Raw genomic sequence first — 20,291 nt, 5'->3', positions numbered from 1 at the left:
AAACTCTACCTTTCTTTATTTGTTTATTCACAAACAAGTCTGAGAGTTTTTTGTACAAACTATTTATAACATATGGGAGATAATACCAATGTCAAAACTAGTACTGTGCACAGTAACAGAGTTTCATATTTGAAAGGGAACATTTGATCCATGGAAATACCACTTTAAAATGTGGAGGACAAGAGCCCTTAAAGAAAGGAATATTCAGCTTCAAACTTACTACAAATAAGAAAGGAAAAGTAAAAAGTAATCCAAGTGTTGAACTTTTAGTAACTAGAAAATGTACTTTGCTCACTATAGTGTATTACCATTCATGTTAACGTATTAATGTGACTGCAGGACTCAGAGCCGCTCGACTTCAAATGCGTTGAAATGCTTTTGACTAAACTTCCCAGTTCAAATTCAGTAGCACGTCTGAAAGGAGGACATCATCTCCAAAGGATAAACACTGATATGACCCAGGATGTATTGTCTTGCTATAATAAGATATTGTCAGTAGTTTAATATTCTTATAATTATAATATAATTATTATATTCCTGTACATTTTTATACAAATTAATTTGCCATGCATGTATGTCCATATAAAGTTGCGGTATCTTCATAGCAAAGAGTAGTAACGCGGTATCAAATGAATGATGCACAGACACCATGTCACAGGGCATTGAATGAACAGACACCAATACATGTTTTGAGTTCTTCGTGTTTTGCAAGCTTTCTAAATGCATGTAGCTCTTTTTCCATAATTTGCTAATTTAGGCAGAAGTTGGAACAAAACCCTGCCGTTGTGCAAAAGCAGTCATAGGAAGATGCATTCACGAGTAGTACTTTATGTTCACAAGGATTTTTCATTATTTCTGGATGACAAAAATGTTGTTCTCTCAGCCTCTCAGAATACCTCAGACGGTATTTATCACAGTTAGTCTGATTTAATAAATTAGCCATCGACTGGTGTTGCACTCTCCTTCTCCTCTGTCTGTCTTTTTCCATCTCTTCAGCACTTTCAACATATTTTGCTGCCTCTTCCGTCCCTTCTCATTCTCCCTTTGGTTGATTATAACAGACTGACTGTTATTGTCTCCTGAAGGGGGGCACACAGTACAGGTAACCTCCCGGGCCCCAGGAACCCAGGCCCTTCCTCACATCTCTCCCCTCCTCCATCAGTGGCGTGACACTTGGGTCCGGCACTTCTCTTGAACAGGTGAGTTCCTCTTGTGTCTTAATCCCTAAACCCCTCCCTCTCTGATGCCTGGAGATTCTCTCTTTCAGGGTGGAAGTTGAAACAATGACAGCACTCAGTGAGGCTCACACGACTACAGGTCTATGGGTTATGGTACTATTTTATTAATGGCAAAACAAACAATATATTTCAGAATCCCTAAAAATAATAGACTGAGTACAACTTGTGGTAATGCAAGGAGCATGAGGGAATAAGCAGGACAAGATGAGTCTATACATCAGTATCCTTGCACTAAAAATTGGCAAGAATTTTGACATGTCAGTAGAGAAGGCACAGGTAGAAATAATAAAATGAATGATGGCGGATTTCTATTAAGTTTCTTCTGTTTCAGTTTAAGAACTTATCTTGTAGTGTTCTGGGATTGTTCATGCTTCCCAACTGTCTTACTAAACGCTATTAGGAGTGATGGGCTGATTTAACCTTATTAGCTCATTTATGAGCCGAGAAGTAAAAATGGCTGCATAGACTTATTTGAAGAAGTCTTGTTGTATATTACAAAGTAGTCGTGTATGAATCGCAAATAAAAATGTGATCTGGCATATTTACTTAAACATGGACCACAAAGGGAAGGTGTATTTATGTGTGAGATCAGTGCTGAGGTTTTCAAACCTGCAGTATCCAAACAAAACCAGGTGCAAATGTACTCGGGTCAGGTTTAGAAATGTAGGTAATTGCAGACTCGGTTAAAAGTGTTAACACCTATGTAACAATGCAAGGAGCATCAAGTGAGCACAGAATTGATGATGATGTAAGACTACCAGGATCCCTGCAGCCATACCAACACCAGATCTATACAAATATGACTCCAATAATGGGATTTGTGTTGATATCTCTGCTGAAAAAAAAGATACGGCTCCTCACCAGTTTACTTTGTTTTGATGACACATTGCAGTAAATGATTTATGTCCGAGTGTCCTCTCTATGATTGCTAATTTTAATAGAGAAAGAGAGGGGGTAGAAAAGTGTCTGCATAAATGTGGGGACTTTTACCTTGAAATCTCCTTAAAATTACAGGAAGTATTAGCCTTCAATCACAGTAAAGTATGCCATATTGTTTTCAATGTTAATGGATGGACGTGAAATTTAATTATTCGTATTACCGTTATGTCGTAGAATTTGGAATACTAAAATCAATAAATGCAGAAAAGAAATGTCTTGTGTTCGTGTCGTGTGTCCAACAGAATAACTAATCCAATGTCTCTGCATAGTTAAACAAAAACATTGTAATATTAATGTAGAAGTATTTTTTTTTTGCACAAAAAGGTGAGTTAGTTATTAAATGCAGAATTTATTAATTGAAGAAAAAACAAACAATATATTCCATACTTTTTTGCCACGAAAAAAGACAACACATGCAACTGGCAGTAAATGACTGTTAGATGTTGATATGATGAATGAAAGTTCCTTAGCTGCCCCTTTTCTGTCGTGTTCAACTCCGTATTGATGACAAGTTGAAGACTATATGATGAGCAGTTCACGGATCTGACAACCATATGCTAACATTGTAGATTTTTCACGTCTTCTGGAGAAAACACATCTAATAAGCATCCATTGCTCATCACTGGCTGAGCTTGTCATCAATGGGGTGGTCCTCCCACATAGGTTCAAGGATGTGATCTGGAACCTTCTCCATGGCGGTCTGATAGCATGAACAAAAGAGGGGAAACCATTCATTCAGATCATTTGAATTCACAATTAGATTGAGCATGTGGGCTTGTTGTGGACATACAGTTACTGCAGTCAGTTGACTGCAGTAACTCACCTTTGTCACCGCCATGGCTACACCTTCAGGGAGGTTCCTCTGGACGTATTCAAGGTATACCTGTGCTGTGCAGCCTGTTATATGAGACAGCTGCAATAAAAGAATAATCACATACCATTGAGAGACTCAAATACCAAACGTTGACCAATTGAATTAAACAAAAATTGTTCAGGCTCATCACCTCAATGCACCGGTAGTGTGTCCTCATCTCATACTGGACCCTGTGATTTTTGAAGATGTGAACCGACTTTAGGAGTGTGAACCTATCCATGTCCTTGGGATGTTCATGACTGTGGCAGAAGAAAAGGATCAGCTAAATATTGAGAAAGATATATACTATAATATATAGCTAACATTGCTAGTGTACCGTGTGGCAGCTTAACTCACACTTCGTTGATGGTGATGTTCAGCTCTTTAGCGGCCATAGTGGCAAACAACTCATAGCTGTCCAACACAGATCTGTCATGACCTTTGACCAACAGTGAGACCTTCTGAAACAGTGTGTCGGCCTCTTCTGTGACGGTGATCTGCAAGGAAACAAATGTAAACCCGGAAACAAGCTACATTGCATGCGAGTGGACCACTAACTTTTTTATTATGTAAATAAGCAGAGCTATTAAAAATAAATAAAAACAGTCTGCGATGTATCAATTGTACTGATAACTCACCGATGAAGGCGTAGATGAAAACACTGTTGTCGTGTGGAAGGAAGTGCTGGATGCCAATGGGAGACGGGACCTGCAGGAACAGAATGGTAAATTGTTAACATGTTTTGCACCAAATGATACTGTAACTGCGAGACGACTGCATACAGAAGTTGTTTTGGTATTGGCTTCACACTAAATCTGATTTTCAGCCCCCTGAATATAATGCATCTGTTGGAAATCCAAACAAGACCATACAAAGCTTACAACATCTTTTGTCTTCCTTCTGTACCAGAGGAGATTTTAGGATAATTTAACTTGATAAGAGATCATTTAGAGCCACATACACTCTTTGAATTAAAACGTTAGACAGACACCAATAGTTTTCTGCATTTTTGAAATGTCAAACTGTGGAATAAGCTCCCAATTCATTAAATACCATTCTTAATAATAATAATAATAATAATAATAATCATCATAAACATTATTAGACGTTTTCCTTTTTTTAAATGCCTTTTTTTCTTTTGTTCAACTATTTTAAACATTTAAGTGTACATCAAATAAAGTGCTAACATTTTTTTATTCAAGCCCTTCTTATCTGAACATGTGCATTGCAGCTTACACAATTTGTTGATAAAATAAGTAGATTACATTGTCAAATGGGTGGATTGTATACATTGCCTTGTAGAAAACAGCTCAAGTCAAAAGGTGACATGTCTACCGTTATTAATAAACTACGTAGACTTCAAAGACTGTACCATACCTGATTATATTACATGGCCTGTGACCTGAGCAGGCACCCACAGCCCTGGGTCCCTGGAAGTAAACGCACATTAGTAACGATAGAGAAGACGTTTACGTGTAACCATCACGCTGCAGCCGCAGTCAGAGACCAAACGGCGAGGTTTCCTGACTCATTCTCAAACGGTCACATTAGTTAACAGTTAGCGGATGTGGTACAAAACAAAGAATATGTCTGTCACTGTACCAAATGTGAGATTCCTCCAAGTATCCTTGTAAGATCAAACAATTGTCGTCTGAGAGCCATGGGGGCGGCCATGTTTTAGGAAGGTGGGAGAGAAGGGGGGCAAACAATATATTCTTCTTCATCTGTTTTATTGCGCTTCTGCCGGTTGATAAATAACGTTATGACGCATTAGCGCCATCCAGTGGACTGGAGTGTAAATTGCGATTCTAAATATTTACTATTTCAAATACAAGATTCAGGATTTTTGTTGTTGTCATATGCACAATTAACAGAGAGTTACTATGTACAATTAAGCTTGTACTAAAGAAAATAATAATGTTTGATATATAGATAACATCTGGAACTATGAATGAAATACCGATTTTGTTAACTGAGCATCTGTGTACACATATCGTAGTTATATCACAAAACAAACGTATTATCTTTGTTGTTTTTGCAGTGAGATGTATACAACAAGGTCCGGGAGTGGCCTATCCTCAGTTGTATTATGTATAGAGGCACCCTTAGTTTTTGACTTTCATCTCAATTCAAAACTTTTAACTTTTCTTCTCTACTTTTCCAAAAGGTTTCAGTGTATCTTGTCCATCCATCCATCCATTATCACCAGCTTATCCGAGGTCGGGTCGCGGTGGCAGCAGGTTCAGCAGGCCGACCCAGGCCTCCCTCTCACCCGCAACACTTTCCAGCTCATTCTGGGGGATCCCGAGGCGTTCCAAGGCCAGCCGGGAGATATAATCCCTCCAGTGTGTCCTCGGTCTTCCCCGGGGCCTCCTACCAGTTGGACGTGCCCGGAAAACCTCTAATGGGAGGCGTCCAGGAGGCATCCTGAACCACCTCAGCTGACTCCTTTCGACACGAAGGAGCAGCGACTCGACTCCAAGCTCCCCCCTGATGTCCGAGCTCCTTACCCTATCTCTAAGGCTGAGCCCGGCCACCCTACGGAGGAAGCTCATTTCGGCCGCTTGTATCCAGTGTATCTTGTGTTAGATTATATTAGTATGTGTTAAATTAAATTAACCAGTTATTTAAATATAACTATATTAATTTAAACCATTTATATTTGGAATTGTTTCAACAGCATCTGTACATAGTCTCAATTACCAGAGTGTTGAATATTGTCTGACTTTTTGAAAGATGTATTTGCTACAGATCCAAACGCTGCACACCCATACTCTAATACATATCTATAGATATGGTTGTCAATGCTTTGTCTCAGCTCCTTGTTCACTTACCAGAATTCTCATTACATGTAATACTTTCTTACACATGTCAATTATTATCTGAATATGTAAAGCACAATCTAATTATTTCGAAAACCAATGCAGTGCCCTGGAGTGTTAACTACAGAGGAGGAAAACCATATATGTTAAAAAGATGTGTAAACTAATGATACACATGCTTTTATTAAAACTAATTTACTCCAACAAATTAGTTGGATTGTGACATTTCACATATATTCAAAAGATTAAGTTAAAGTACAATGTGATATCTGTCCTTCCCGATTCCAAACAGCACACATTTTTCATTTGAGTAAACAGTTATGCTTCTTCTTCCTTTGAGGAAAATCTAGCAGTCTACAAATAAAATTAGCTAAATTTTCAGCAGGTACAACTTTGTACACTGCAATGCATCAGTAATAATAACCCAATGCTTCAGAAATTATAGTTGAAGAATATATATATAATTTTTTGGGACCAGATTAATGTTAACAACTTAGTTTTTTTGTAATGTTTGACAATTATAAGGATTTCATCGTCATTTGTGAAAAGATTATATCACATTTAAAGTTAAAACCACAGACTGTATATAATAAGAAAAAAACAGTTATTGATGTGAACTGATAATTGAATTGGTCTAAATCACGTGCATGTCACGTGACCCAGCTGTCGGGCCCTGCCAGTGTACACAGTAGCAGGCTGCAGGCAGAGGAAGAAGCAGCAGAGGTAAGCGCTCCACTGGCCGTCGGTGTCTTTCCGGCTTCGTTGGCGACAATGCTGTAATTAACTTTGTCGTTCGTGTTACGGAGGCCTCCGCGTTAATATTTAAATATCTGTGAGAATAAACAGCCGGCTAACGTGCTAGCTGTAGTCCGTTAGCGACCAGCGGCGGATGGACCGAGTCTCCGCGGACGGGTGTTCCACGTTCAGCTAGCTGGTCGGTTAGCCGCGTAGCGATCACTGGCTGCTCTCTGAGAGGTGAGGTGCACCACAGACAGATGACGGGGACCGCGTCCCCCGAACGCCTCGGTTAGCTAGATTAGCTTCATCGCACAAAGACGATAGCTAGCTCCGTTTAAACTGGGGAGGTGAATCCCGCTGCTGACATGTTGTGATCTCTGGAGCCCACACAGCATCCGGAGCCCAGCTATCTGTTGCTAGCGGGCATCTCATGGTGATGGCTGTCTGTTCATCATCTTCACCTGGCTTTAGTAGTATTTGAGTATTCGCTAGTTAATGACGTTATTAGCACGGGGTCTTTCTTTTCATTAACTGCTCAACAAACCTATGTAACAGCTGGGGCATCGGTTGTATCACCTGTCTATAATTTAGTTTTTGTGGAATTGATGCAACGCTAGATAGTATTTTTTTTCTCATTACGACAGCTGACTAACGTTAAATCCAGCGGGTCTCGTTTTATTGTCCGATGACAGTCAGTGCGGATCTTAAGGACCACTAGCTCTCACCTTGTCTGTCTGAACTCATTGGATTAATTTTATTATTGTTTGTCACTGTTTAATTTAGTTTTCTCTCCCCACTTGTATCCCACTGCATTGTTATTTTCCTCTTTTACTGTCGCCTCCGTACGTCAGTGCTCGCCTAATAAAACTGGAACTAAAATGATACATGGTTCTCCTGAATAATTCAGTAGTTAAATATCCTTCCGCTGAGCAGGATAGTCCTCGAACTAAAGTGATTGCTCTTTACGACATGAGTAACGGAAAGTGATGGTTAATTTTATGTTGGCGCATTCATATTTATATTAAGTGCTGTGGGTGGCAGGTGAGTGCTTCCAACGCGTTTACACTCATTTTTTGCGCTGAATAAATAAATACAATTATCAAACCGTATTTTTTTTTAAATAACACTGAGCAACACTTCTGTGTGATAATGACATCATCTCTTCGTGCCCAGCAGTCCTCCATGGGATCCCCGAGGCGGGTTGTAAAGACAGATTGGCTGACGTGATGACTTTACTGGGAGAAGCGGCTCTCCTGAGGGCCGACAGCTGATGGAGTCTCTGCTCCTCCTCTCACACACATGGCCAGGGTCGCATGAGGAGGACATGGAGCACTGATATGACACACTGAACTGGACAGAAACGTTACTAACATCAACTGGAACTTTTTTTTTTGGCGGATGTTTCATTTTGATCACATGACTGGAGTCTGGAATCTGCCTCAGTGGATTTCTAAATATTTATCCGGTACTCTCATCTGTTGCCTTGTCATTTAAACATCATCAACAAGGCAGCTCACGAAACATCACAATGACTTGAATGAGTGCCTTTTGTTGTGTATGCAGCCCATTCAGATAAATAGAATCTTCAATACAGCTCTGCTAAAGTCCACAGTTTTGTGACCTCATTTGTACTTTTTGGGAAGTGATCACCCTTTAATAATTATTGCAAATCACCAAGATAGCCGAGGGAAAGCGCAAGTACTATGCACCGCTGTCACTGTCTCGCATCTGACACTGAAACAGTAACTTCAGCGGAGGAGAGGCACTCATAACGGTACCAACCCCTCCGAAGAACCTGCGACCCCCCCCCACCCCCCCTTGGGTATTTTTATATTTTTTACCTACGGGAGTTTGGAGAGCTGCAGGGATGTTCGCCGCCGTGGAGCATGGCCCTGTCCTCTGCAGCGACTCCAACATCCTGTGCTTGTCCTGGAAGGGCCGTGTGCCCAAGAGCGAGAAGGAGAAGCCGGTGTGCAGGAAACGCTACTACGAGGAGGGCTGGCTCGCTACTGGGAACGGTCGAGGAGTTGTTGGGGTCACGTTCACGTCCAGCCACTGCAGACGGGACCGGCCGACCCCGCAGAGAGTGAACTTCAACCTCAGAGGACACAACAGCGAGGTAAGAGGAGTTTCCTGGGGATGCGTATTGATTCCTGCTAGGGCATTGATGTGTGTTGGCAGGAAAGGTAAAGAACAAATGACAAAAAATGAGTAAAAAACGCAATGTGACATCCTGACTAAAATATTCAATATATACATGCCCCTAGCAGTAACTGTCAATCATAGTGATGATCGTCAGTGGTGGTCATATTTTATTTTCTGTATATACCTTTTTCAATATTCAAAATCATTTCATAAAATATTATCCTAATTATGCCGTAACTAACTGCAGGGTAGTCTTCTATGCCTGACTGTCAAACATTATTTTAGAAATTCGATTCAAGAAAATATAATACATTTATTCTATTATACATATAGCAAAGTACATACTATCTTAATAATACAGCGATGGGGCATTTCTGATTAGTTACTTAACCCATCTACCCATCCTCTAATTCAAACTCTAAATTGCAAATAAATACAACTCAAGGCTCTCTACATTTATCCATAAGACAAGAGATTATTGATCTCACTTCAAGCAGTCCGCTTAAACCCCCTCAGTCCCATACATCTGGGATGCAGGGGAATGCAAATGGGTGCAGACTGTTACTAGTGGCACTCTGGGCACACACACATGTGATTTAAAGAGCAGAACTGTAGAAGATTTCCTTTCACTTTTTCCTTTTCCAAGCTGCGGGGTCAGGTGCAGACCAATGTCCTTGAAGCTGCTAGTCTTTGTACTTATTTAGGGCCGGTGTTTGTCAACAAGCATCTTGTCTAGCACAAATATGGTTTGCTTTAGTTAAAGGGTGTCCCTACCTTTGCCATGGCACAGTTAGAACTTCTAGTCTTTCTATAGCAGTTGATTTCACAATCTTAACCACAAACTAGATAGTGTCACCATACACTCTGTATGGTGACACTAATCTTTGTAGTGTTTTTGAAGTAAGACCTGTATACTCTTGCTGGCTCATGGTGTGACACCCCTGCATTAGATCTCCCTGCTGCTCAAAGTCAAAACATTTCAGTGCTCCACCCTCTGGCATTGCTCTTATATCATCATGGTGAACTAGTGCACTGAGGCCATTTGCTCTATCATTGGAAAGATCAGATGAGTAATGTCAAAGTTTATTGCCCACCATGTATATGAATATTCCCTTCAGTATGGCAGCGCTGGCACAAGTAGATTGCAAACAGGTTGCGTTTTCTCTCAGTGAGTGTAGCCGTTGGTCAGATGGAGCAAGGTGCTGTGTCAGCATTCTATGAGGCAGCTGAGGGGAAGAGTGGATGAATCCCTACAGAGAGTGACTGAAGCGCAGCAGAAATGTCATTTAATTCTGCCCACTTGAATGTGGTCCAAGTACTGAAATTTCCTTTTTATTATTTTGGTGCATACAGTGTGGAGGAGGTTAAACCTACACAACTCAAATCTACCCACTTTTACATATTTTAAATAGATTTTATGCACTTATTTTGGCTGATATAAATTAATTATGACATGCATTAACGCTCACACTGGTCTACACATTGCGTGTTTAAAAAAAAAACAAAAAAAAAAACATTGTTTCCATTATTTTGCATTGTAATAGCTTTGTGTTTCTAACTCTACTATAATGATGTTTGGATAACTATTTGTGTAATTGTATTCATCTATCAAATTGCTTTTCACATTAAACACATATGCAACTGGGGAAAAAAACTGCCCTCAGACCAGCACCCGTAATGAAAGTAGTAATGTCCTCTCCAATTCCACTCTATATTTGATATGAAGCAATAAATAAATGCCTTGGGAAATGCAAAATCCATCACTCGTCCACCCAATGCATAATTTTGTGTTCCTGACAGTGATGGAAATCACACTGCCTAATGAATTTTGTCAAGCTATGACAGATCTGTTCACTCACCCACATCATTTTATATCCAAGGTCTGATGAGGAGAGGAGAGAATGCTGTTTGCAGTGTACAGTCCAACATCATGGATTATCAATCCTGTGTGTGTGTGTGTGTGTGTGTGTGTGTGTGTGTGTGTGTGTGTGTGTGTGTGTGTGTGTGTGTGTGTGTGTGTGTGTGTGTGTGTGTGTGTGTGTGTGTGTGTGTGTGTGTGTGTGTGTGTGTGTGTGTGTGTGTGTGTGTGTGTGTGTGTGTGTGTGTGTGTGTGTGTGTGTGTGTGTGTGTGTGTGTGTGTGTGTGTGTGTGTGTGTGTGTGTGTGTGTGTGTGTGTGTGTGTGTGTGTGTGTGTGTGTGTGTGTGTGTGTGTGTGTGTGTGTGTGTGTGTGTGTGTGTGTGTGTGTGTGTGTGTGTGTGTGTGTGTGTGTGTGTGTGTGTGTGTGTGTGTGTGTGTGTGTGTGTGTGTGTGTGTGTGTGTGTGGTTGGTTGGTTGGTCGGTCTCCGGTCTTGTCTGGGTTTTAAAATGGCTTTTAGAACAGGCAAAATCTCTCCTCAAACCAACATTAGTTATTTTTTACAATGTTTTAAAAAATGCTGTGTCAATACATTTGGGTAACCATTCCTCTTCTCAAAAAGTGTTGCACTCAGCAGTTGTCCTCTGACAGTCCTGTCCTTTAAACGTCGGCACTGTCATTGAACACTTGTCGTCGGCGGTGATGAGTGTCCTTTCACGTAAATTAGCTCATGTTATGTATGACTGCACACACAAAAATGCTACATGAACTCTGCCAAGATCAATCCTCATGGCAGCATCCTTAAGTTTGGCCATTATTCCTATTTATGTATAGATCAGAGTGTCCTGTGATCATATTAATGGAAGTAAGTGTCTGAATGGATGTGTCTTTTGGACTCGGCCCAATACAGGCAATGTAGTAAAGTACAGGGCGGATCTTAAGCCGTCAGACATCTGTGAAGAAAAGGGCAGTCGGGTAGAGGACTGTATTCCTGGAGAGTGTTACACTGCCTCCCAGGATAAAGGGCTTGATTTACTCTTGGGTCCACCCAGTTTGCACTAGAAGATAAAAGCTTCTTGTGTTGGTGCAACTCAGCTATTATCCTGTTGTAGCGCCTATTCCTAAGACTCTCATGATCTTCAGATAATGGAAAGGTTTTGCAGGTCCAAGGCCTGGAACATATCTCTGAATGTCATTCTCTGTGTATAGTTCCCTTTAGCCAGGGGGAGAGAGATAATGACAAGGTAACCGCTTCAAATGGAGCAGTGTGTGTGTGTGTGTGTGGTGCCATGTTCCTTTTTGTGGCCGTGGGACAGACACAGTCTCTATAAAGTTATGGCTGGGTAACTGCTTGAATGGAAGTGCAGAGAAGGGTTTAAGACTTTCCATTATATTCCATGTCAAACATTAATGATATTACTTTATTATCATAGTGTAGCCCTATTCAATTTCCTTTTGTTATCTGTTAAGTGTGGTTTATGTTATGTGCTTGTTTAATGCCATAACAAAATGTGTCTGACATATTGTTCTTATCTGAGGCTGCAACCGATTATTTTCATTTACTAACCTGCTGAATAATTTTGTTTGCTTTAGTGACAAATCCTAAGTCTCTCAAATGCCCATTGCATGTCTCAATGTAGAGACTTCAAACTGCGTTTTGACCAACAAATCTACAACCTACCAATATTCATTTTGCAAAGATTGTGGAACAGGAAGAAGCGTATCAGTGATTAGCCCAAACCCGTGGTTGTTGGGAAACAAGTTAAGAATGAGATATTTACCACAAGTACTTTTGGTTTCTGTTCTAAACTGATTTTCTGTGATTGCTCATTGGGTTGATTGGATTGATGATTTTTTTTCCTGGAAGAGCTTTTGCACATTATAGCTGTACAATTCTATGTATTACAACAAAAAATAACATTTATTTAAGTAAGTTATTTTTAGACAAAAAATAAATCAACCAGACACATAAAAGTTGTATTGAAAGAAAATGTATCCTCAAATGTCCTGATACTATTTGTATATCATTTTCTAAACTGAGCTTCTGACCTTTTTTCTTTTTTTTTTTTTTTTTTTAGCAGCAGGGGTGTCCGTTGCATTACAAATCAAATTGAAAATAGATGAAAGTTTCACGTCTCTCTAAGTGACTATACTTCTGATGCTGCAGTGTTATTCCTCTGGGACGTGCATCAGAATAGATCAACGCCTCCTTTGACAATCCAGTGCTTTTTTTCCCATTATAGTGCTCCCAGACGCTGAACAGACTGAGCAGATAGTCACTCGGAGTCCATTCATTCTCCACAAGAGCTGAACATCCCAGACAGGCTTGACAAGGACTGTCAGCATCTTGACAAGGAAATGTTGACCGCAACACAGAGTTTGGGCAAATTGTCTGTCAGCATCCCATCAACTGCTAGCTGTGCCGTTTATCCTACGGTGCAATCATATATGCTTTAATATTTGAGGGAAGTACATTTTTCTTCTAGTGAAAATATACACTTTTACAATACGGTTCCATTGTAGGTTGAGTATACTGTAGTCAGGTGGTTGCATGGTTTTTCTTTCTTTCTTTTTTAAGTTAGTATTTCAATTTTCAGTATAACGTCTTAATTTATTGGTGTTTATTTTGAAGATTAAAAGCCTTTTGCTGCGGCATCATTGGAGGCATATGGGACAACAACAGCACTGCACTCTGAATTAGGAGTTCTTTATACAGTACGTAGTCACAGTTGGACGATACAGTGCAGTGAACTTTGTGTGTCTACTGAAACTGTTGAAACAGGCATTCACACACACCTCGCTACCATTCCCATGAGTCTTAGTGGTGGATTATTGCCCAAAGGAGTCCCACCTGTTGGTTTACCCTTTGAGGCCAGGTCCAGGCTCTTTGCAAAGGCTGAAAGTGACTAATTGTCGAAGGCCTAAGAGATGGATCACCCAAGGGCCCAGCTTATGTTTACCCCATCGCCACGGTGGTTCTACTCCCAGTGCAGCTTCTTTGGGTTGTTGTTCTCCGAAAATGTTTGAATTTCATACTTCATGGGGTCTGTGCACTCTTCTAAGGCTGCTGATCATCATAGATCTGGGGGAATTATTTATTCTTAGATGAACCCCACCACTCTGTTTCAATCTCTGACTCACTTGTGCTGTGTGAGGTTTTTCATACATTAAAAGTTGTTTCCCTGACGAAACATCATACATAAGTCAGTTTAGATGGCCTGTTCAAGAACCAGCACTGATCGAGGACATGCACAGTTGTTTTATTTATGGGCAGGGAGGAGGACGAGGATACTGGATGACTTTTGTGGTGCAGTGCAACTAACTTGTCTGTTCAGACTTTATGCTGACCATAATAATAGATTGCATGACAGGAATAATGCAGCATCATTTTTCCTGCTGTACCAGCAGAGGAAAGTCATCACTTTTATTGGGCCGTGCTGCATTTCTGCGTCAGAGCTTTCCTCAGTTTCACTCCCCTCATCACCACATGTGACACTGCCTAATTAGTTCTTCCACAGCCCTCAATCCTCTTTCCTCTCTCGTGATCTCCTCCCCTGTGCTGGTCACTATCCCACCTTTTTTAGATGTCTTCCTTTTAGCCTTTTAGAGCACTTCATTCTGCTCTCTCTTTGTCTGCTCTCTCTTTGTCTGCTCTCTCTTTGTCTGGCCTCTTGACATTAGAAGCCGTGCTCGGGATTGCAGAGTACACAACCCATTCACCGCATTAAAATGGTCTCACCAAATGTGCTTAGTGAAAATGGCTTTAGTGTGCTAATCCATCCTTGGAGAGAACATGTTGCATAACACCCAGACTTGGCTGCTTCCTCAGATCCAGGTGAACTTTCCAAGAGAGCGCGGCCTGTACAGTGCAGGTTCTTATTGCTATGAGCGATGTTTGTCGTCAGGATCAGACGGACACATCTACACACTTGGGTTCACTTTTTTTTAGAGTTGTGCTATTTGCAAGTTTAAAGCTACTAGTTTCAGTCTAAACAGCTGTGAAGACAAAAAATAGAAAATATAAGCACCAGACTGCTTTTCTTATGTATATTTTGTATGCGACTTTGTTTGCTGTGTTTGTTTCAGAGAGGTTCAGTATATTTAGCTAGGTTTCTCCTCTTGTAAGTTTGATTCAGCTCAACGCGTTGCTTTGACATTTTGCACAAATTTATACAGTCCAGAAATGTATCTAAGGAATGAAAAAAATATTAAATACAACGTAGTACACTGTAGAAAAGTTATGTCTTGTGATGCTCAGATTTGTTTAAGCATGTCACGATTCTAACTCTCACTGTCCTATTGAATCAAAAGTAGGAAGCAGCCTGGGAAAACATATTGCATATTTGGTATAAAGACATCCATTTAGTATCAGTTACATCTTTATGAAGCAACTACTATGTGTGCAGGGACATGCAGTAAAGAGCATATCAGTGTCATTCTAGAGGTAGTACCGTATGAGCCATGTACAGGAGGGAGAAAATATAATCAAATGTTCTGCAAACATAAAATAATGAATTACAAGATTCTTGAGCAGGTAACTGCACTGATGGGTCAGTATGTCCACATTGCCAACAGCCAGAGTTATGATGCTACTTCTCTTAGGCTTTGCATCATTTACACTCCGTGATAACCAATGTCAATGCTATTATCGGATATCGGTATTGATTAAGGTTTTATAACGTATCACATGCCTGCTCTACTCGTAAACATTTCCGATTCAACCTCCACCAAGGGTCCCGTCCCTTCGCCCTTTCCTTCACGTTGCAAATCACTCCGGGCTGACTTTGCCCATTCTGGCTTCCTTGCTTTTGTATCGGCACAACGCAGCGCTTCTTTAATTGAGTTTTGCGTCTGATTTAATATCATGTCATACCCAGAATCAGAGGAGATGATGGAGAGAAAGGGAAGAGTCTCTCCTTCCTGCTTGCTTGCACTGCATCTCATTGTATTGTCACCCAGGTGGTCTTGACCAGTAATTCTTCACTAATTCGCCAAGCATGGAACCAAGTGTTTAAAAAAAAAAAAAGAAGAAGAAACTGGTATGAAATGTTAATGTTTTTGTATTCTGTTTTAATTATGAATACGTCTGTTTTGATCCATCTGTTATTGCAATCCACATTTCCAATGTGGGATAATGAACTAAACCACGTTCTTTATAATAGGTGTAACCGTGACATATCTTCGTGCATATTCAGTTCATAAACCCTTGATTTAGTGCATGTGTACTGCGTTTGTAGTTATTCTAACAGTATGCAGTGTCATTTAGATAAATAAATGTGACGACATGATCTCAAGCTCTACTTTTGAAACATTGTGGTCCTTTTCCACCAGTCCAGCCTACTCATTTGGAAGCTTCTTGCAAGAAATAAAAGCAAAACTCCTTCGTGCCAGGGACAAGTGTTGCCATGGACCCAAATGCTCACGACTGCAGCCCTGTGACACTGCACTGTCACAGTGTCCCCTCACTTCTGCTGACTCCAATGTAACCCAAAGCTGTCCCTTGATTTGATTTAGTCTTCTCAGTTAAGTTGCTAGGGTCAGCTCAGCTCCCAGTCTCCAAGTCCCAGCATGAGGCCAGGGCTGCAGTGACGACAACAACAAGGCACTGCAGGAGTGAAGACACTGCCAGCTTCCCAAGGAGAAGTTGTCAATGGCCCTGCCCTGGCCAAAGGGCAGCATTAAAGGGATCGTAGACATGTAGTCTCCTCTTCTCTTACTAGGTACTTGTTTGCCTGGCTTGAAGCATGTGGCTTTAGCGGAGTGCAATTTTCAAACTTGGTGATTACTACTTTCTTTCTAAGAACTATAAATGAAGGCACATCTAATCACTGTGAATACTCTGAACAGCATGCATGGGAATGATTTTACACTATATAATACATTTGAATATATTAATAGCTTTTCTAAGTAAGTTGCAAAATGAGTTGCGTTTTTTGAAAATACCACAATTCTAATGAAAAAGTCGGTATATTGGCAACAGTGTGTGTGGCTGAGATTCTAATTGGTTACTAGCTTTGCCGCTGTGCATGTGACGTGAACCATCGTGTAAATTTAGTCTTGGCCGCTCAAGCTGTAAATTGTCTGATTCTGGCCAATCAGTTGGTGAATCTCTAGGCTCGAGGCTTTTTCAGTCATGCTGCATTCTTGAAATGGCAAATTGGGTTATATTTAATTCTTAGGTACTTTTAATGAGCCTTGAGGACACGGGCATTAATCAACTGCTGCATAGCGGTTCATTTTTGTCTGTACTTGTCTTTGACCATGCAGCACATGATAATCGGTGAAGATGAAGATCCAGTCTCTCTCTGTGTTTGTATGTGTGCCTCTCTTGCCTTCTCGTGAGCCCTCTGGCCCCTTGCTGTCCTGTGACTTCTCACTCTTATCCTGTCTGTCTCCATGTGACGTCTGATCTCCCAGATCGCTGCGTCACAGCGAGGGGCTCAGCTGTCCCCCTCGCGGGATGCCTGACCAGCTCACACTAATCTCCACGCTGAGCTAAATTTGCACACACACACAGACACACGCACGTACACACGCCTATGCACAAACACAGATTATTCTCACCTCCATGAGGATGCAGAGATGTGTGCACACATGCAAGACACAGCATGTAAACCTTATGCTAAAGTTGTCTTGTTTGTATTTTTGCCCTTCTTTGTTAGTTCATGCACCGTGTAATGATTGATGTTAAAATTATGCAAACTGGAGCTCCCAACTAATCTAAAACCTCATGTATACACTGGCCAGAACTGTATTAGGTTGTATAATACCATCCGGAAAATCCGTTTTGCTCACCAGAGGGGGCAGACAGTGCACGAGTGGAGTAACAACACTGATTTGTATTTCCCCAATGAGATCCTTGAGCGTGGAAATTAGTTATCTTTGACTATACTACTGCTGAAGCTTGTCAGCTGTGTGCCCACTGAGCACTAGGCTGTATCGGGTGACTGCTGTGGCTGAATGATGGATGGCAGGCCGTTTCTTAATGGTCCGTGATTATAGTCTACTCAGTCAGAATGGCACAGATGCAGACCTGCAACAAGCCATGTCTCATTGTGTCCTCTTTCCTGCAGTTTGCCAGCTGAGACACCAACAGATGCAACATTAGGATTTATACCACTGGGATTGGGAGTGAAAACACAGTATATCTGACTCACAGGACACCTTATTGCTGAGGGAGCAGGGCCAGGAGCATGATGTATCCTACTGTTCGCTCATTACGCTGGAGGGCTGTACATGGTGTATTCGTATAAACATGTTTGTGTGAGACGGATCACTTTAAAGTCACCTCGGATAACCCTCTCCATTATCACGTTGGACATTTAACAATACACAAGGCAGTGGCTGATAGGGGAGTTCAGAAACCCTGCAGAATAAATGTGATTTGGTAACTAGACTTACTTTAGCATTGTTGCTGTAATTGCATAGAAACATCTTCTACTTGAAAATGTTCAAATATTTTGTGTTTCAACTCTAGTTATTGGAGCACTACTCATGTGCAACAATAAATTGCTTACTATCTAAAACCGGGGCGAAAGCTACCTGGGATTTCTTCCACAATATACTGGTAATTATTGAACTTGGCGTCGGACAATTTGTCTCCTGTTTTCCCGACATTGGAGTCTCATGGGCAAGGCAGGTGTTGTGGCATATGTTAATACTCTGGCACATGCCCAAGAATTGGAGAAACACATTTCCAGAAAGGGCCTGGGCTCCACACATTTCCCTCATCTATTATTGTTGGGGGTAAATTGTCCCATTTGACTTCTCTCTAGCCTTTTTTTCTTTTGCTAATTTGTGTTGTTTGGATAGCTTTTTTGATATACAGTCCACATATGTAATAGATATTTTGACACAGCCTAACCTTTTTGATTTAATAAAGAAACGGCCAACTGCACTAGTTTAGATAAATTAAATTGAGGGTAAAAACTAAGCATGCTGATGCATATTGCGACTAAGCCGTGCCTGCATGTGCACAGCGAAGCAAAGTACCCCAAAAACTTCAAATAAATACTTGAGGCTGCCTCTAACAGCGATTCAATTTCCATAGATGCACATGTTAAAATCACCACCCTAAGAGCAAAATAAAAATGCTTCTACTGTAGTTAAAAAAAAAAGAAATAAAAAAAAACGTGTTTGGTCTCGATAGCAAATTTTCTCCATGACAACTGTATGGGAGATGACGTTTCTATATAACTCACTACTTTAATCTATAGTTAGGCTGATTAAAGCTGTCGTGGCAGCTTTGAGTGACAGGTGGGTGCCGTCACTCAAAGCTTGCTAGCTGTCTGCTCTGCTGCCGCTTTAGCTCCACTGACATCCACCTCTTTTTACATTTTTGGATTTAGGCTATCGTCCCTGACAAGATGGCGACGGCCGGAGCTTTTGAACTTCTGCTCTTCAGAAACATTTGGGTGATGTCTCAGACTATGTCCATATCTAAACAGTCTATGGGTGTGAGACGAGAATTAAGAAGGGTTGTTTTGAAAAGTGCAACGCGTTAATATTATTATTATTATTATTATTATTATTATTATTATTATCATCATCATTATCATCATTGTTAACTTGATTCCGGCGTGCCACACCAGCCATTCAAAGTTTAATTGAAAACCTCAGGTTTAGACATTTGGTACAGCCATACTGAGATTACGCTGATCAGCATGCATGGGAATAGATTACAACATAGTAGATTTGTTTGTATTTCTCACGTCTCCCTGATGGGCTGAATAACTGGTGCACTGTACCTCTGGTGTACTGAGCTGCACTGTCTTGTCTGTCCGTGCGCTGGTGGTGTCCCCTTTTCGCGCCACGACAATATCAGTTATGAAATTGTTGTTGTTGTGTTGTTGGGGAAAAGAGCAAGACTGGCTGGCTTATCTAACTCTCAGCCAGTGATCTGTTGGACTTGCACTCAGAGCGTAAGCCCCAGTAAAACCTTCCCTGTGTTGTGTGCTTGAGCGTGTACAGCCCACGTGCTTCACTCAGCAAGAGCAGAGCTGCTCCCTGTTTCGGATTATTCTGCTGGGAATAGGCTGAGTCACGCTGTTGAAGACCAGGCAGATAGACACACAGGGAGATGGGGCTGCATGGAGGTTGTAATGGGGGGCCTTCGAGATGGATGACGCTGACAAAGAAAGACATTATGGACCGTTAGATTTATACTGTTCTCTACCAGATCAAAACACTCTTCCTCTGCAACTCATTCCTGAGGCAAATTACCATCTATGTCTATCCATGGACCTCTGGGCAAATACAGAAATCCAAGTATCTGTGTGTCACTGGTGTTGGAGGCTATACAGTTCTTTGTATGCCCACAATACAATATAGTATTGTCTGGAGGGACATTCATGCATCGGTGCACTTTTTTTGCATCTCGTAGAGCTCTTTAAACTAAATGCTTTTCTATCAAATGAGTTATTGCTTGAAAGATACACAACATCAGCAATCCAATGCATCCACAAAGTATTGAGTCCAAAACAAGGAGGAACACTCAGAAATGCAAGTTATTAGTGTGGTGTGACAGACGAGACAATTTAATCTCATTGTTTGTAATATTCAGGATATTAGCAGCCCCTTTTCAAAATGAGGTTGACCCACTTTGCAATATATTTATATCAGGTTCAACGCTAAATTGAGCTCATTTGAAATGTGGGAACTGTTTTTTTTACTTTCTGGATTCAAAGGAGTTTCAGCAGAC

The 20,291-nt window shown here is 40.9% G+C and overlaps 2 protein-coding genes across 3 annotated transcripts in view; one reads left to right on the top strand and one right to left on the bottom strand.

Annotated features, from left to right (window-relative positions):
• Window positions 1-2,506: 2,506 nt before the first annotated feature.
• Window positions 2,507-4,746, bottom strand: mrps10 (mitochondrial ribosomal protein S10). The gene is made up of 7 exons (XM_034527617.1): window positions 4,633-4,746; window positions 4,408-4,460; window positions 3,669-3,738; window positions 3,388-3,527; window positions 3,182-3,290; window positions 3,001-3,090; window positions 2,507-2,877 (listed from the first exon to the last, which is right to left on the bottom strand). Exons 1-7 carry the CDS (start codon window positions 4,702-4,704, stop codon window positions 2,797-2,799), a joined length of 615 nt encoding a protein of 204 aa, XP_034383508.1. The 5' UTR covers window positions 4,705-4,746; the 3' UTR covers window positions 2,507-2,796.
• A 3,682-nt stretch (window positions 4,747-8,428) lies between these two features.
• The window catches only part of tulp4a (TUB like protein 4a), a 28,237-nt gene continuing 16,374 nt past the window's right edge, over window positions 8,429-20,291 (top strand). For both annotated transcript variants that reach the window (XM_034527461.1, XM_034527460.1), the window contains exon 1: window positions 8,429-8,709. In XM_034527461.1, coding sequence (XP_034383352.1) covers window positions 8,458-8,709 — 252 coding nt within the window. In that variant the 5' untranslated portion in view covers window positions 8,429-8,457. The remainder of the gene's footprint in view (window positions 8,710-20,291) is intronic.

Source organism: Cyclopterus lumpus, chromosome 24 (assembly GCF_009769545.1).
Source record: "Cyclopterus lumpus isolate fCycLum1 chromosome 24, fCycLum1.pri, whole genome shotgun sequence".
Classification (NCBI taxonomy): Eukaryota; Metazoa; Chordata; class Actinopteri; order Perciformes; family Cyclopteridae; genus Cyclopterus; species Cyclopterus lumpus.
The sequence above is the reverse complement of the archived record's forward strand: the minus strand, read 5'-3'. Positions and strand labels throughout refer to the sequence as shown.

Excerpts from the sequence above, each read along its gene's own strand:
- mrps10 (XM_034527617.1), bottom strand. The coding sequence starts at position 4,704 with ATGGCCGCCCCCATGGCTCTCAGACGACAATTGTTTGATCTTACAAGG. Across the intron at positions 3,739-4,407 it reads AGGCCATGTAATATAATCAG|GTCCCGTCTCCCATTGGCAT; the intron begins GTATGGTACAGT and ends CTGTTCCTGCAG. Across the intron at positions 3,291-3,387 it reads AACATCACCATCAACGAAGT|TCATGAACATCCCAAGGACA; the intron begins GTGAGTTAAGCT and ends CTTCTGCCACAG.